Consider the following 17775-nt stretch of genomic DNA (forward strand, 5'->3'; position numbering starts at 1 on the left):
GTTAGCATTCCAAACCCTGCTATTTAGACCTGGATTATTTTTAAATATTTTCCTTTCAGACATGTAACTAGTTGCATTTTCCTCGTTGCTCTCTTTTTTTAAAGTTAGTTTTAATGTTGCATCTTCTCTCCACCCAGCTGTATGCAATCAGGAGTTTCTAAGCAAATAAAGGTCTATTTACATTGCTAGATGAGCTATGTTAACTGCTGCCTCGCAAATGCCGTTGGCCACAGTGGGAACCTGGGGATGTTTTGAGCCTGGATATATGTTTGCAGGGTGGTTTTCTGGGCAGTTGAGTTGACAGAAGGCAGGGCAGCAGTGAGTGGAAAGCTACAGGCACCTCATTTCACCCCGCTGTCATCACATCTCATCGGCCTCGTGTGAGGCTCTGGCTGGTGGAAGCACTCCATGGCAGCCCCGTCCAGTGTGCCATGTCCTGGTGCTCAAATACAAAGCCTTTCACCAGGAGTTGTGGGAAGGGGTTATGAAATGCTGCTGTTGAATCTGTACTGTCTTACAGCGGCTTCTCAGTGGGGGACATGATAACACATAGAGCTCTTGGGGAATGTGTTGTCCTCAGAGATCATTGCACAGACCTTAATTCATCCTCCACGGATGATGTGTATGCAGCAAGGGACATATGTCCCCTTTAAATTGCAGATGTGTAGCCTGGAGGAGTCCCATTTTTACAACAAGCCATTAGCTTGTTGTTGGATGTAACAGGTCCTCACATCTGATGGCTCACCCATCCCATGGGGTGCTGCGTTCAGATGCTCAAAGTGGTTTTGGTAACCCATGCTCACTGCTGGAGTCCAGACTGGTTTAGATCAAATTAAGCTCTTGGACACTTAGGACTTCTCTTGCAGGAAAGAAGGAGCAGATGCTCTCTTGCCTCATATGTAACAGCTAGTTTAAAAGTTGATGCAGCCTGCTGTGAAATGGCTAAACCTGAAACACTGGGCCTGCTGTCTACAGGGATTGGCAGGGCATGTGGAGGGACAGAGCTCAGATGAAACACAGAAGGGGAGTTTCTCACACTGGGACACGTTCGTGGCCTCCCCTTATGTGGTGTCTGGGCTGTGAAGGTCTGCGCTCCAAGAGGCCACTGAGGGTTCCCTATGAAGTTGAGGCATTTGGGCCAGCACAAGCAGTGGGGTGGTCCTGGGAGCAGGAAGGGCAGGGCAAGATACTCTAGTCTGTAATCAGCCCATTTCCCACCTGTGCCACACAGAGGTCACCTTATTTGCATGTTGGTCCTGCCCTCCTGAACTACACTGTGGCTGGGCATTTTCTTCTTCTTTGCTTTCCCAGTAGCCTAAAAGAGATGAGAAAACTTGGAGATTCTTTTCAGGAACTGTGTACTATCCTTGAGGTTTTTCCTTCCTCAGTGACTGAACCCCAGAGAAGCAGCAACCGTTGTGGTGTGTGAAGCCTACCCAGAGGCTGGGTTAACACTTCTCTCTGCTGTCGAGAGCCCTGCCTGTGGCTGCACATGGGGAGAGAATAAAGCTTGTAGCTCAGGGAGGAGACTATCATAGTATCTGTTTGTAAAGGGTAAGAAAGAACTGCTTGTTGGATGGGTATAAAAGAAACCTTTAATTCCAGCCAGGATGGTCTAATGCATTAGCCAAGTGGTGGTAAAGAGCAAAGTACCACCAGGCTCATGTGCAGGGAATGCAGGGAGGCTTTTGGGGAGACAAATGCTGTTCTTTACCCCCACAGAGCAGCAATGGTTATCTTACTGATCAAACTGCAAGGCTGAGCTAAATGCCATTTTAAAGAAAACCGAAATATGTGCTGTAATTGGGAATGAGGGAGTGACACCAGCGTGATCTCTGCTTGCTGCTCCCTGCAGCCAGTGCAGCTGGTCTTCCTCCATGCAGCTCAGATTAAATGCTGATTTTTGTAGCTCTGCTGACCCCAGTGGAGTTGCATCTATTAAAGAGACTCAAAAATATTGTGCACTGTGCACTGGATAGACCCGGTAAGTAGCTATTATCCTAGATAGATCCTTGTAGGTAGGAGAATGTTATACTGTCTGGATTCATCAAGGAGCAGTGTTCTGCTTCCCTACAGCTTGCAAATACTGAGAGTCAGCAAATCAGTAATTGTAGCTTCAAACTAATATCACTTTCTTTTTTTTTTCCCTGCATAGCCTTCTGGCACTCTATAAAAAGATCTGGCACACCACATAGGATTAAGTGGCTTTGAAGCAGCGGAGTCATCTAGGTGTGAAACTTCGATTTCCTGTGTCTTGAAATGAACTGTAATTTCTATTTTTCCTTTTCAGAAAACCCCCACAGCTCATGCCATGAAGGAGGAGAACTTTCTTCGTCGCAGGTTCTCCCTCTGTCCGGCCTCATCCACTCCTCAGAAGGTCGATCCTCGCAAGCTGACGCGCAATCTGTTCTTCGGGACCGACAATGACATCTACCCACTCAGCCCAGGTTGGTTTCTGGTGTGTCAGTGCAGGAAGGAGCATGTCTCAGGTGCTTGGCTGCCAGTAGATATTTTAGCATGCTGCCAGGAAACAAAGGAAAACAAGAATGTGAAAGAGGGTGAGAGAAGCTGTTGCAACACAGGTATTACTGGACTCCAGACAGTGCTGCTTTTATGATGATGTTGTTTCTCTATTGCCATGGCATTAAGTGGGAATGGAGGGCATCACAGTTGGGGCTTGGAATTGTCTGAACACTGCATGGCCTTACCTTTAAAAAGTTACTAATGTTTTCAGGTGCTTCCACTTTGAGGCCCTTGATGTGTTTCACCCTAAACATTGAACTTGTTGAAGATTTACCGGGCCCATTTGCAGACATTTAATGGCAGGTTTCCCTGTTCAGATTTAGAGTCTAGGATAAATATTACAAGAGCAGACTTTCTGTGGTTAATGTTCTGTAAATATGTACAAGCACTGCAAGTACCAGGAATCTTGACAGGTTACAATGAATAGCAGACTGGCTTTAAGCATTCTCTTTACATCTTTTTTTTTTTTTGGCTTTGAATTTCCTAGCACACTTTTTGAAGGAAAAAGAGCTCATTTTATTGTTTCAGAATTGCTCACAGTAAACATTCAAGTCCTTGATTGCAGTCTACAGACAGTGCTTCTGTTCCAGTCTGTAAACAAGTGTTTCAGGGGGCAGTAACAAGTTTGTAGAGCTGTCATCTGCAGCTGCTGTGTCTGTGCTAAATAGTCAAACCTCACAGCACCTTCATGGCATCTCAAAACACTGATATCTAGAGAAAGAACATAGCATCTGTTAAAAGGTTTCAGTGGTCATACAGATGTAACACCCAATAGACTCTCTGGGCTTTTCAAATGTAGAGCAAAACCAGGTCTTGGTTTCCTGAGCTAATTGTCTTTCAGTGCAAAGGTTTCAAGGGCCTCGATTTCACAGGTATTTCTGTTTGTGAGTGTCTGCTGCAGAGCAGTGGGAAGCCTCTTCTCAGCACTGCTGATTAATCCTGTCTGTCACTGAGACCACTGGAAACTTCAACAACCTTTTGGTAATAAAAAATGGGACTCCTAGAATCTCATACATTTCAAACCTGGAGGGACTTCTGAACTAGCAGTAGCTGCCCATAAGTACAGTCTGTACAAAAGTGTGGTAAGTAAATAGCTTATTTCTGCTATCCTTGGGAGCTGAAGGGCTGATTTTCCAGGCTGTAGTCACTTGCCCTTTCTTCAAGGAAATGGAGAACCTTAGCTTAGAGTTTGCCCATTCTTCAGTTCTTAGCAGCACTTTCAATGCCAAAAAGCTTACTTACTTACTCTCAGCAATATTTCAGTGCTGTAATCTTTTAGAAACCAGGGAAAGTTGAGGGTTTCATTGTGGAGGATGTGGCTGGAAGAGTTTGTCTCTTCCTCAGCTTCCCCCATGCCCGTGTTTCTCCTTGATTCGCTGGCAGCCAGACCAAACAGCCTTTGCTGGACTCAGCAGCACAAGTGCCTTGAGCCATGCTGGAGCTTCTGTTCTGCTGCTTAGTTCTCCCAAGTAACCTCCAGCACTAGTGTCAGGGCGATAGCCCTCAGTATTGCAAAGGAAGAGCATAGGCCAAAGATTTTGTAAAGGAGAGAATATCCCTTTTAAACAAACAGAAGTTACTGTTTCAGTCAGGGGATTTCTGGCAGAGGGTCTGGGGTTTTGTCTATCCTTACACTTCTTTTACTCCTTTCATTTATTTCCCCATCCCCATGGAGCTGCCTTGTCTCTTTGTTTTCCTCATATTTCCTGTAAGAAGTACCTGTCATTCTTCATGTTCAGTTGCCATTTCCCATGGCAGTCTCTCCTTTCATGCCTTTGCTGCTGCTTCTGCCTTATTTTCTCTGAGCCTTGTGTGCTTCCCCCATCTTCTCCCATCCCTCTGAAGGATGCTGTGACGTAAGTCACAGGTCTATGTCCGTAAGCTGCATCCAATATTTCTCTGTTATCTATTTTTCTCTGTCATTTTACATGACCTTTCAGTTCTTGAGGCTTTTCCAGTGGTCTGCGTTTTGCTGCTTGACCCCAGCAGATTTTCTTTATGAGAGCACTGGGCTGATCATGTTGAGTGCAGTGGGCAGCAAAGCCCAGCGATTTCCTGCCAGGAATTTAGTGAGATGTGAGGTGGCTGGAGCTGCAGATCGCACAGCACCATCACCTAGGATTGGCCCTCCAACAACAAAGACGTGCAACTAAATAGTTCAGTGAGAAGGGAGTGACAGACTTCACACCTCAGGCAAGATATGCTATGGAGCTCCAGTTCAGTGAGAGGATTTTTTTTAAGGAAACATATGGGACATGCAGAGGGCACTGTCTGAAACAGTGCTTCGGACTTTCTGCCTCTTGCTTGCATGCAACAGTGCTAATGATTCCCCTAACTGAAAGAAAATTGCCTAAGACATTTTCTTTTTATATGAAGCTCACAAGGTAGACATGAATTCTTGTTCCTTGTCCATGTCTATCTTTCACTTAGCCGTGAGGGGAGAGAACCTCCCTCTATTTTCTATTTCAGAGTATAGGAAATTTATTGGGGGAGTAGCATAAAGAATTTTAGAGCATCTCTCTTTTTGACTAAGCTGCAAGATCACAGTGTCTTTAAATAAAAATTTGGATTAGCTTATCTGCATCCTGAGAAATGTACTGTGAATATAGGAATGAATAGATGAACATGAGAATTTTACTGGACTAAATTTCAGTCAGGGTGTTCACACTGGGCTATGTGGCTGGTATTTACAGCAGAAAAGCTTTTATTCACAATAGTTTTGTCACACATCAGATCTTGTATTTCCTCTTGTAGTTATCCAGCTACTTTATCAGAAAGCCTATAAAATAATAGTTCAGGCTGTGTGGAGCTAATAATTCCTCAACAAACCAGTAATTTTGCTACCTGTCACCATTGATCAGTCATGCTTGCTGTTTCATTCTTTATAGAGGGGGAGGGCAAACACACCTGTAGGATTAATGCCCAGCAGAAAATGAAAAAAAAGAAATGCTTACTGTTCTGGAAATGAACCAAATATTTATTTTCCCTGTGCGTGACAGTAATGCATAAAAAGAAGGTATTAGTAATTCTACTCTGTAGCCACAAGACTGGAGTGTTGGCATTTTTCTTCACAATGTGGTGAAGGCTGTTTCCATAAGCAGCACCAATTCCCTTCCCAAGATCTTTATTGTTACTTGGTGCAAAACTTTTGGGCTATTCTGTGGAGGACACTTCTCTGTGTGCTTTGGTAGCAGCCAGCACTTTAAGTTGTGAGAAATTCAGCTTTATTTCTGTTGTGAGCACTGTTTTCTTGGTCAGGGAGATAAGAACTTCAGCTTCTATAGCCAGCTAGTATTTAGCTTCTTTTATGTTTTTATGTGGTTTTCTAGTTGTTTTCTTGAGATGGCTCTGTCTGTCGTGCTCTGGGTGGGACTCTTGCATTTGGGGTTTTTCTGCACTTAACTATGTGTGTGGGTTTTTGAAAAACTTCTGCATCATTTCAGTGATGTTTGCTTTCCAAACAAGGGTTTGCTGTCTCCTTCTGCATGACTGCAGCAAGTCTGCTTGAGACTGACAGCCAGAATAGCTCTCCTCTGAAAAACAGCCTTTCCCTCTCAAGTGCCAATAGACTTAGTGAGTTTGGTGTGAAAAACTCGTATATGCTGCTCCATGAAAATACCTTATGAATGGTTGTAAATGATAGTGAGAATGAGGAATGACCAGTTGCATGTTCCCTTTTTATCATACTGCTCTGTGAGCAGGATGGACCAGAACCTCAGAACAGCAAAAATCTCATTGTTCAGGTGCAAATCCCTTTAACTGCATTACTGAGAGAAGGCAGAAATGTCTCACGTCCAGGCTTTTTGTGTGGATACAAGCTTGGAGCTAAGCTTTCTTTAAGAAATGAGAAATAATACAGAATGGATGTGAATTCTGTTATGCTAATAGACACCATTCCCTTGGAACAGGCAGCAGCTGATTCCTGTTAACTTTACTTGAACTTTTAGACCATATGTTACTTTCCTATGCTCTTCATGGGAAACAAGTGCAGCAGCTACATGGCTTTGTGAGTGTTTTCAAGCTTCCTCTGCCTCTGTCAGGGAGAGTGGGGGCTATAGCGAGGAAAGTGCCATCAGAGAAAGAAAAAGCATGGAGATGCAGGTCCTAATCCATGCACAGCAGTGCTTATGGCCATCCCACTTGTCATGGTAGCACAAAGGGACTGTCAAATCTCTGGCCACTGCAGAACTTTGGGGATTTTCTCCTGCCCCCAAACAGGAGGTTTCCAAGTGCATTATTTAGGGCTCAGTGTTTCTAGGGGAGGAGTGGCAGGTTAAGATAGAAGTCCCCTGTTGTTGCACCTCCTTCCTACGTGTCTGCATAGGTCCTTCCTCTGCTTTACTTCTCCACATGACCAACACACATGCTGTCCCTCTTCTCCGAGGCTTTCTGTGCCAGCATAGCTGTGTGCACATGGCACAGTGCAGCACTGGGTCACAGGGTGAGTTGCACATCTGAACCATCCCCACCCCTAGTCACTAGGTGGGAAGTTGAACACCTTCTAGGGACAAAGAAGGTCCCACAAAGCCTTTTCTCACTTTTAAGAGCTGATACACCAAACCATATGGTAACACCTGTGTAAAGGGCACCGTTTTGTCCTGTCTCTTTAGTGGTGAAACCCTCTAACACAGTTGTAGTTCTGGTCATAATGGGACATACTCGTTCTCTCACACATCCCATGATGGAAGTGCAGGACATGGCCATGACGGTATTTATTTTTCAGTGAGCTTCTGTGGCTGGCTTTTCTAATGGTCCTTGCCTTCTTCAATGGCTGAGCTGGTAAATCTAGGAGAAATTATGGCTTCTGACACATCTGTGACAACTTTTGCTGACTTCAGGAGAATCAGGGTTTTCCCTTGCTGGTTTTGGATTTGGTTGTGTTTCCAAGGCTGGTCCACACAATGTTAGAAACATTTTCAACAGTTCTTACGTTTGCAGTGTGCTGCAAATGGATGATTTTCACTGTCTCAGTGGCTCTTCACTGCATCCTGCATTCTCAAGCTCGGATTGCCCACAATTTTGAGAGGAAAACTGCGTTGCAATTGGTTAACAATGACTGTCTTGGCACTAAAAATCTAGTCTTGTCAGATGCTTTTTTTGAAAAAATAGAAGCTCTGTGCTTTCTTTTACTGCAAGGACGTGGTTACAGTTGGCAAAAAGAACAGAATTTATCATTGCATTCTATTGCTTGGACTAGGACTACACACACTCATACCAGTACGTAATGTATGCAAGTTTAGGGTATTTGAGTAGTGACTGAAAATGTGTTCATAAATGCTCCTTGTAAATTGAAAATGTTTCTTACTTTAGCAAATAACTTGGTCAGAAGACACTGATCTTCTGCAAGTTTTTTTATTTTGTTTTACAGATTATGTCTAGGTGCTGTTCTATCTTCTGTAACTTTTTGTAAGCATGGTTATTATTTGTCCAACAAAGCATGCTATCAAGTACATCTGTGTGCAGTTGCCAGATACTGACCAAGGAAGATTGAATAGCTGCTTATTATCTGAATTGCATTTATTCTTTGCACTGAATGAGGCATGGGGTGTGTAAGAAGAGAACAGACTGTGGTAATGTAATTAAAGACTGCATCATAATGCAGACACAGAAGGGAGCTGATTAAGGATGCATAAGGAACCTTATTTCTCTTTTATTCCAGCCTTCCTATGCTGATTTTTGCAACCACCATGTTGCTTTACCACAGTTTTGAGACTTAACTTTTGAGCAGTCTTGTTGCATAGCCCAAGCATGTGGATGCAGATTATTTCAAGCTCTGCAAAATCCCTCTCTGTGATCATGGTGTACCTGCTCTTGCTCATGACAACTATTAGCAGTAGCCCTTCTAAGGCCATGACAAGCCATGGTTTTGCACAGAATTTCTCTGGTTTTGAATCACATTTTTTTGTTGCAGGAAAAGATGTGGAAGGAAACAGCCCATCAGCACTGAAGGATGAGACACCACAGACTCCAAACTCCATTAGCAAGGTACTCTGGGATAGGAATCCATTCCTAGTCTTGCTTTCATTTCTTCCCAGACTGTTTTTAATCTTTCTTACTATCCTTTTTATTTAAGTCATTAAGAAAGCCTCTCCTGCTGTTCCTGCAGGGACTGTATGTGCATGTTTTGAGAGAAAGAAAATGAGTGTTTTTACATGGTTGGGATTACAAAGAAGCTTACACTTTCCCCTGACTTGATTATACCCACCACAGAAGAGCCCTATTTATTTTGGCCTCATTTGACAGTGTAATTAGATATGAATAATTGTGGTTGAAAGGTTGATTTTGTCAGCAGAGGTGTCTCCTGCTGTTCCTTATCAGCAAGGCAATCATAAACCTTAATTGTTTTGGAAGAGAAAGATGTAATATTTAGTGTGGTGTTTAGCATCCAAAACAGTGAGTCAAGATCCTGGGAGAGAGCTCTGGGAATTGGTGTAACAGGAGAGGAACACAAACGAACCAGCATTTCCTGAACACAACTTTTTTCCATCCAGCCTGTTATGAAGAGGTAAAACTCTCTAAAGCCTCTGGTTCTCAGTGTTCAAAACCTGCCTCTACACTAAGAGTTATGGAGTGTCTGGGTTTGATTTCCTGTAGAGATGGAATCAACCTTATAAATTAGATCTGGCTTTGAGATTCATGTACAGGCTTTTATGGTTGCAGCTCCCTCGCATGTTTCTGTAGGCTAACTAGAAGCAGAAGCAAGAGCAGGTAATAAATTTCTAACTAAATTTATTAAACTATGAAGCTATAAATGCAAATTACACCAGCTGAAATGAAAATATAGCACAGAAGAAACAGCTGCAGACAAGTGATTTCTTTTCAGACATGAAAATAGTCTCTGCATCTTCCAGTGCATTTGTCTGTACTTGCCTGGAGCTTGCAGGTTGTTCTGACAGGATGTCCTGGCAGAGGTCAGCGCAGGGATATGGTGATGAGAGTAGCTTTGGGAGTATGCAACAAGGACTTGTGTACATGTCCTCTGCTATTGCTGGAACCTGGCAAACTGCAAACCGACCTTGGTTTTGCTTTTTCAGGCAGGTTCCTCAAGGAAAATCAGCCTTCCACTTATCCTGGCAGTGGAGAAGCCCAAGGACCAGGTAACTGCAGCCAGGGCTGTGCTTTAAAGCTAGGTGTTTTGCACGCCTTAGAAGGAGTGGTGTTGAATTTTCAGTGACTTAGGAATATAAAGAAGAAGGACTTTTCTGGACAGGACAACTTAGAGCACTGAAATGCTGTCCAAAATGGAGTTTACTTTCTGAGATGCAGGATGAATGCAAGAGTAGGAATGGATTTGTGAGAGGTTTCTGGGTGAGAGCATAGCTCAGCTGTGTTTTCCTAGCCTCTGGGCCTGCCTTGCTATTTAGTCTCTCACAAGTGTGTTTTTGAAAGGAGGAAGATTTGGGTGCCCACCTAGATTTCTGCTGTGCTTTGTGTGCACCTGGGAGCCATTATCGAGTCTCTCCCCACCAACACCTTCAATTTCTTGACAGTGTCAAGAGCAATTGTTAGGAAGAGTTAAGAGGAAATGCACAGCACAAAATAACTGCATCAGATTTGTGGTTCAAAAGAAATGGGAGTTTGAAGCTGGACATGAACTTTGCTTTCACTGCCCCAAGCCTTTGGTTTTACAACAGTCAAAATTGCTCTGAAACACCAGTTAACTGAAAAGATACGTGAGACCTCAAAACCACAAAACTTCAACTTGTCTGCTTATTTTCAGGTGCAAAACCACCAAACTTCAACTTGTCTGCTTATTTTCAGTGTTGTAGGCAATTGCTTTGGCTATTGAATGGACCAGAGCTAAGTGTTTTTTCCAGCCTGAATATTCTGTTTAGACACCTGGTATGTGATTCGGAGACTTTCCACTCTCACTGGACCTGTGCTGTAGAACCTGTCATTCTCACTTCACTCTGCTTCACCTTGCAAAACCACCAAACTTCAACTTGTCTGCTTATTTTCAGTGTTGTAGGCAATTGCTTTGGCTATTGAATGGACCAGAGCTAAGTGTTTTTTCCAGCCTGAATATTCTGTTTAGACACCTGGTATGTGATTCGGAGACTTTCCACTCTCACTGGACCTGTGCTGTAGAACCTGTCATTCTCACTTCACTCTGCTTCACCTTGCTGTGTTGTACACTACCTTGTTCTTCTCCAGCCACGTAACTTGTCTTCTGTCATGCTTTCCAGTGTCAGTGAAATGTCCTGTACTTTAAACATTAGGCAAACTCGTAATCAAGTTTTCTTAATATATGATTTTTCACATCCACTCAGCTCTAATGCTATAAAAGGAAGCTTTACTGTCAGGTATCCAGAACTGTAAGTAGAGATCTGTCACACTGTTTCAGTTTAAAAATAAACAGCAGTTCCATCTACTTGAACCAAAGGAAGGAGTGTGTGCTGATTGGGTCATGTTTAGATTGCTGATTACAGGGGGGGCATAATTCTTAGAAACCAGACTCTGGGGTGTGCTGGTTTTATTAATGGATTTGAAAGTAAATGTTCTAGGTAACAGATCCGTGCCATGAATACTTGCCCTTCTTTTGGCACAGTGGGAATAACAAACCTTGTTGGAAATCAGTGTTTTTTCAGCAGCACTATTTTGATGTACCACACCACATTGACTCTTTTCACTCAGTAATCAGAAGAAAGCAAAGCCAGCTGAGTGATTAGATCATGGACTGGGGCTTAGGGAACCTCAAATTCCCAACTCTGCCTTGCATTTCCCAAGGCAGATTAATTGCGTTTCTGTTTCACATCTTCATCAGTGAGGCAGAAACAGTTCTACATTTTGTTTGCTCAGGCCATATCCACACTGCACAGTGGAGCAGGCTGCAGGTTTCCCAGGTTAACAGAATGTATCATAAAACCCCTGTAGATGTCTGTGAACTTGGGAGCTGTGAAGCCATGTGTAACTGCAGCCACAGTGCCCTGTGTTCACAGATGGACAGCTCTCTGTGTCTGAGGTGTGAACACAGCCTGATTATTGACCTCTCTGTACAGGCAGTCTCATATTTGATGCTGGAGCATTTTGCTTTCAGCGTGTTTGTGTGGTTCTTAGCCCTATATATACTTCTGATTACAGTCGTGGCTTCTCACCCCATGTTTTATTAAAATGAATTTAAGGCACGGTTCAGCTTCATATTACATTACTAACTTTCCTGCAGCATATTTTCTCCTATTTCATTTGTTAAGTGGGGTCTGTTTAATCTCCTCTTACAAGGGGAAAAAATATTATTTATTTTGGATTGTTTGTCATATTAGTTTCTCTCTTTAGAGCACTTTAGTCTTGTTTTCTGGGACCAGTGCTGATAGTTGGGTGTGAAAGTATCACCAAACTGTCACTAAGCCTCAAGCTAATCTCTGCTGCCAGGTAGTACAGTTAGCACACACCTGATAGTGACAGGAGGTGCCTTTCTCTCAGTTTATGCCTCCTTTGGTGCTGGTAGAGCCCTCTAAGGCACCTTTTACTGCAGTATGCAGTGCTGTGTATTCACTTTCTTCCTTTCCTGTGCTTACCTATTCATTCTACTGGCTGGAGAGCAGCTGGAAATCTCTTAATATGCATGCAGGGCCCACAAAGGACTGAGGTGTATTTTAAGGGGTAGTCAGAAAAATCTTGAAGCTGGGGCTCAGTGGTACTTCAGTCTTTCCAGCCCCGCAGTAATGCTGCAATGAAGTCTATCAAAGGGTAGGAGTGTGGCTGTTGTGTGCAAGTTATATGATGTATGTAAGGGCAAAGCATTGTGAATGAGTTTTTCCACATGCCTGAACTGTTCAGGCCTTCATTGTGTGATTTGTAATCTGAAACATAAATCTAGCTGACTGCTAGAAATTTATTTTAGCTGCAAAGTAGTTTGATACAGCTCATACTGATCCCTTGAAATTTAAGCTCCAGTTCCCATGCTGTCTCAAGCTCACCCTTCTAGATCTACGAATCATGCTTTTAACCTCTGAGGTAATTTCAGCCATGGTTACCTTTGGGACTACCATAAAAGATCCTTCGCAAATGTGGCAGCCTACAAGGATACCTTTCCCTCTGTTCTCCCTTAGCCAGCAAACCAAGGAGTCAGTTGTCAGACAGATCCAGTTGTTTCTGGAATCAGTTTGTCAATACTCAGGAGTGAAACATCCCCTGTGTGTGTTAAGCAGAGCTTTATAGGAGAATCTGGCCTTTCCAGGTGGTGTTATGCTCAGCTGGACCCTTGCTGGCTTTTTGTTACCATACTTCATGTTCTTGATGTTGGGGATGGAATTATTTTGGAGCTGGTTGTCTCTATTAAGGCTTACACTCAGTTCCTGTGTCCTGGTTCAGTACACCTTGTTTCTTCAATTCCATGTGCAGCACTTTAGGGTAATCACTGTTGCCCACAGTGTAGCTTTGCAGCTGATTTCAAGTGAGCACAGATGTAGCCTGGAGCTACATTTCCCATCTCACCCCAGATGTTCTTTAAATATTCTAAACTTGCAGGATATTCTTCCCACGAAGGGCACACTTAAATGATCAAAAAGAAGTCCTGTGAGCTTTGTGACTTTGTCTTTATTTACTATAATTTGACACAATGGAGCAAAGTGTTCCACTAAGCAGTAGTTTAACTTGATATTTGGAGTTGCTTGGATGGCTGAATTTCACCCATGATTTTCACCAGATGTTGCTGTCATGTCAGCTGTTTATTTGTGCAGGCTTTTCAGTTTGTATTAATCATTGTGCTATTTCAGTGTTGTAAACACAGTTGCTGTATCTTTGTCGCATTGTTGAAATAGGAGGGATTTTTACTGGTTTTGTTTTCGAACTGGAAAGTTTTAGGTGCAGGTTATTCAGCTTGCTGTGGAGCAGCATATCAATTGAAGGGGAAGCTTTCCTAATGCAAAGCTTATTTGTCAGTAAGAATCTTTTCACTGACTCTACTGTGCTTTGGATGAGCTGTTAATTCAAAAAAAATTAAAATGCTTTTTAAAAGAGCTGCATATAATAAATTTAAACTAAAATTGCTAGAATTCTGTTGAGATATCTGTGGATATTCATAGACTCATAAAATCATAGAAGCATCAAGGTTGGAAGAGACCTCTAAGATCATTGAGTCCAGCCATTAACCTGTCACTGTTGTAACCCCTAAACCCCAAACTAGATCCTCCAGCACCAGATTCAGACACCTCTTAAACACTTTCAGGGATGGTGACTCCACTACCTCCCTGAGCAACCTACTCCAGTGCCTGAACACCCTAACAGGGAAAACAGTTTTCCTAACATCTAATCTGAACTGAATCTCCCTCAGCTCAGTAACACATTCACACCATTTACTAGGAGTTTCTCACTTCTGATGTTAAATCCAGCATTTCCATAGTTCTTATGCTGCTTTAGGAACTTCTGTTTAATTTCTTTTATTTCTGCCTGATTGAGATCTGTAGCAATTATATATGGAAGAATTACTGGAGAAATTACATGTGACCAAGGACTTGTCTCCCATTGCTTTTGTGAAGTAACACATTCACACCATTTACTAGGAGTTTCTCACTTCTGATGTTAAATCCAGCATTTCCATAGTTCTTATGCTGCTTTAGGAACTTCTGTTTAATTTCTTTTATTTCTGCCTGATTGAGATCTGTAGCAATTATATATGGAAGAATTACTGGAGAAATTACATGTGACCAAGGACTTGTCTCCCATTGCTTTTGTGAAGTATAACTTATGACCGCAGCTACTTTTGTTCTGCCTTCAATTCCTGTCTCATCTCATCTTTCTCTCACTTGGATTCAAAGAAGACAAAAAGGCAACTTTTAAGCTGTCACTGCTGTTAACATGCAGAGCACAGCTTGAGCATGACTTTATTTAAATGCTTCTGATTTGGAATAATTCTGTCTATTGTGCAGCAAGGATTGCTTGCACTAAATAACAGGATATTCCTCTTGCTGTTATCCAAGGCAGGGATGGCATGCTGATGGGCTGGCATCCCCCACACCGGAGTTAATCACAGACTGTTTTTCTGTGAGATGGTTTGGTTCCTCTTGGAAATGAAGTCACCAAAAAGACTGGATCAGAATAGCACTATTGTGAGGACTCTGTATGCTCTCTTACAAAGCCTGGCAGAAGCGCAAGGGTATTGTGATGACTGCTAACAATCAGCAGTGGATCTCCGGAGCTCATGATTGAGATGAAAGGGAACAGAAACTTAACTGGGATGAAAAGTATGTTTTTTAGTACAGTACAGCCCATCATCAGCTGCAAGGTCATTGCTCAGTCCTGGAAAGGACAGATTTGATTAGAGAACTAAAAAGGGACAACAGTTTCCTACTCCTACAAGTGCTACTGCATGCCCTGATAAAAGTTTTTGACAGATTAACAGTCTTCCTTCCTTATGGGAACCAGTGTTTGGAAAGCATACCTATTGCTTTCTTGCTAGAATACTCCAGTGGGTGTTTGTACTTTGGAAAGGAAAGCAATTCCTTACTGTCCTATTGTACAAAGTCTCATCTCTGGTTAATATTGTTCACATGCTGCTGCAGAGAGAGAGGGCCAGATTCTCATATCCTGGATGAATGTTATCCCAGTGTCCTTGAAAGACTTGCTGTGATGACAAATGACTTTTCATAGTTTTCTGTCAGGCTGAGAAAGGCAGGGCAGTAGGAAGACATCATCAAATGCTCTTGATGTGTCTTAGTGACGTAAGACCCTGCTGTGTCTTGGGAATCTTCAGAGCTGATGACCTGACTTTACTGAATCTTATATATGTCGCAAGGTACAATCAAAACTATTAAGACACATTCATGTAAAAACATGAAATCATATTACTTCAAGTCGCTTAGCAAGTTAAACCTGGAGGAACTATTGTTGTGATCAGCAGCATGGGGACCTGTGGTATGCTGTCCTGGGGGCTTAGATCCCACCTTTCCTGTGAAAAAGCAGGAACTTTAAACCCAGAAATGCAATGCTTTTCATTCTGTAGACCCGGAGATCACCTGCCAGCAAACTGCGGTTTAGGATCTGTGGTGATGCATCCTCGTAAGCATAACAAGAGGCAAAGGTGAGAGGGAGAAGCAATCAGTTTGCCTTGTTAAAAAGTGACTGGGGAACAGCGTCAAAAGCCTCAGGTCAGGCACATCTGAAAGCTTGTCTGTGGCTCCTACTTAAAACTGTAGCTTGGTTATAGCAAAAATTTCTCTCTCTTCACAAAGCATTTTGCAACCACCTCAAGGAGCTGTGGTATTCGTGACACACCTGGCAGGTACATCACAGCTTTGGGGACATAGCAGCACAGAGAGTTATTTTTCCATGCCTAGAAATTCTTTGACAGGCAGTGAAGGGATCTACACTACTGCTTCTTTCTCATCCAGTCTTAAGCCTGCCTTAGTGTGCACCATCCCTGTGGCTGTTTCCCTCTCCCGGCAAGGTTTGCAGGTTCAGCATGTCTGGCTGTAGCTCAGATATGGGGGAGGGAGTGCCTGAAAGAAGCAGCACAGTGGTTCCGGAGCCTAGCAGCCCCCAAGGCTGTTCATGCAGCTGCTTTAACCAAGCCAAGGGCCAGTTTGTAATAGTGTCTGACAAGTTTCACTGTGTTTATTGAGCTCCTAAAGGCTGGGGTGGCATAAGGGGAGATTATCCCTTCATCAGCCGTTGTGTGCTGTGGTTTTCTAACATGCACAGCAGTATCGACTGGCACTGGGCACGTGGTGTCCTTGGTCATGGAGCTACAAGTCAGCTCTCCTGAAGAGGAAGAATCAATGTCTGTCTGTGTGAACATCCCAGCTTTGAAGTCTTGTGGTTGTTAAACTCTAATTTTAGCGTGACCCAGAGAGACTCCAGGGAGGAGGCAGGTGGGGCTGGCAGAGCACTGAAAGTGCCTCTGTCTGTGTCAATGCTGGTTCCCCTTGAGCAGCAGGTTTAGGGCTCACGTTTGCAGCAGTTCTTGGAAACCTTTCTGAATTCATCTGCAAGTAAATTTCCCTGAGTCAAGTGAGCTTAGGGGCCAGAATTTTATTCTTTTAAAAAGTACAAAGGTCTAGACAACAAATGACTGTAGCTTATTTTAACTAGTTAAGCAAAAAGCATTCTTTGTATCCTGATGCTTTGCAGGCACCTGAGCAGTATTTCCTAGAATCTTGGGGAGCATCTGTGCTTTTTCTGCCTCTCACACTGGCTAATGATGAATAGTACACAGTGTTTCTCTGTCTGTCTGATCTCTCAGGCTGGAGGGAGTGAAATTACTAATAAACATTTGGCTTGTAGTTGTGTCTCAAGGACAGGACATTCTTCCTGCTAATTGGAAGAAAGGGGGAGAATTCTTCTGACTGGTTCCAGAGGACACGCGTCTCGAATCATGAAAGCATAATCTCCTAATAATTCTGAAGGATTTTTGCTCCGAGACATTTAAGCACTTGGAAGTGTTTCTACATAAAGAAAAGCTTATAGCATATCTCCCAGATGTCTACCACTGCCCTTTGAAATGTGACAAAGACCCAGTGGCACAATTCTCTACTCAGATGTCATATCTGTGTGGTGGTTCCCACGATAAACCTGGTGTTTCTACAGTCCAGACTGATGTGCAGAAATAAAAAATATTCACCAGAGACTGCACTGCAGGTAGAGGAGGCAAACTTAGCTTCCTGTGAAAACAATAATGGCCAATACTGAATAGTTTTCAGGAGTCCAAGAACTGGCATTTTCTTTGAGTAGATCCAAATTGACTTGTGAACTTGGATCAGGGACCTCACTGGTCTGTGTGCACCATCACAGAGTTTTAATTTCGCTGTCTATTCTTAGGTATCACATGTAGTTTTGTTTTTAGTGATAGACTCCTACAAGGGTATGTGAGAATAAGTAATACATTCTACAGTGACTGTGGCTCTGTTGCAAATAGCAGCTTCTGGCTCTAATTTCTAATCCTGCATCATCTACAAGGAGTTTTGCTCAGTTGAACATGCACCCTTTTCTCCAATTTTTGCTCCTGCCACAGTCTCCAAAGCACAGTTGATGTACTGCTTGCTGTGATCTGGTCATGCATTTGTGTGTTTTTCTCTGAGTCCTGTGGAAAGGACTGATCTGGCTGTCATTAAATATTTTCCTGCTCACACTAATGGTCAGCATAGTTTGTGGCTGTAGTAGCCCAAGAGGTTTCTGTGTCACTGGGAGGGAAAAAGAAAGTGGGTCTCTCAAAACTGAAAGCACTATAAAATGATTACATCAACTCATGACATGAAGGAGAGAGAGTCTGAGAGCCCACTGGGTTTGTTTCACATCACAGCAGTGAATTTATAAACT

The 17775-nt window shown here is 43.0% G+C and overlaps 1 protein-coding gene across 1 annotated transcript in view; it reads left to right on the forward strand.

The window, feature by feature from the left end:
• Positions 1-2293: 2293 nt before the first annotated feature.
• LOC103803927 (oxysterol-binding protein-related protein 5-like) overlaps positions 2294-17775 on the forward strand; it is a gene marked incomplete at its 3' end in the record, with an annotated part of 56219 nt that continues 40737 nt past the window's right edge. Inside the window, 3 exon segments of the mRNA XM_009076510.1 lie at positions 2294-2447; positions 8435-8508; positions 9558-9620. Of these exon segments, the coding sequence (XP_009074758.1) occupies positions 2312-2447; positions 8435-8508; positions 9558-9620 (273 nt within the window).

Source organism: Acanthisitta chloris, unplaced genomic scaffold (genome assembly GCF_000695815.1).
Source record: "Acanthisitta chloris isolate BGI_N310 unplaced genomic scaffold, ASM69581v1 scaffold3756, whole genome shotgun sequence".
NCBI lineage: Eukaryota > Metazoa > Chordata > Aves > Passeriformes > Acanthisittidae > Acanthisitta > Acanthisitta chloris.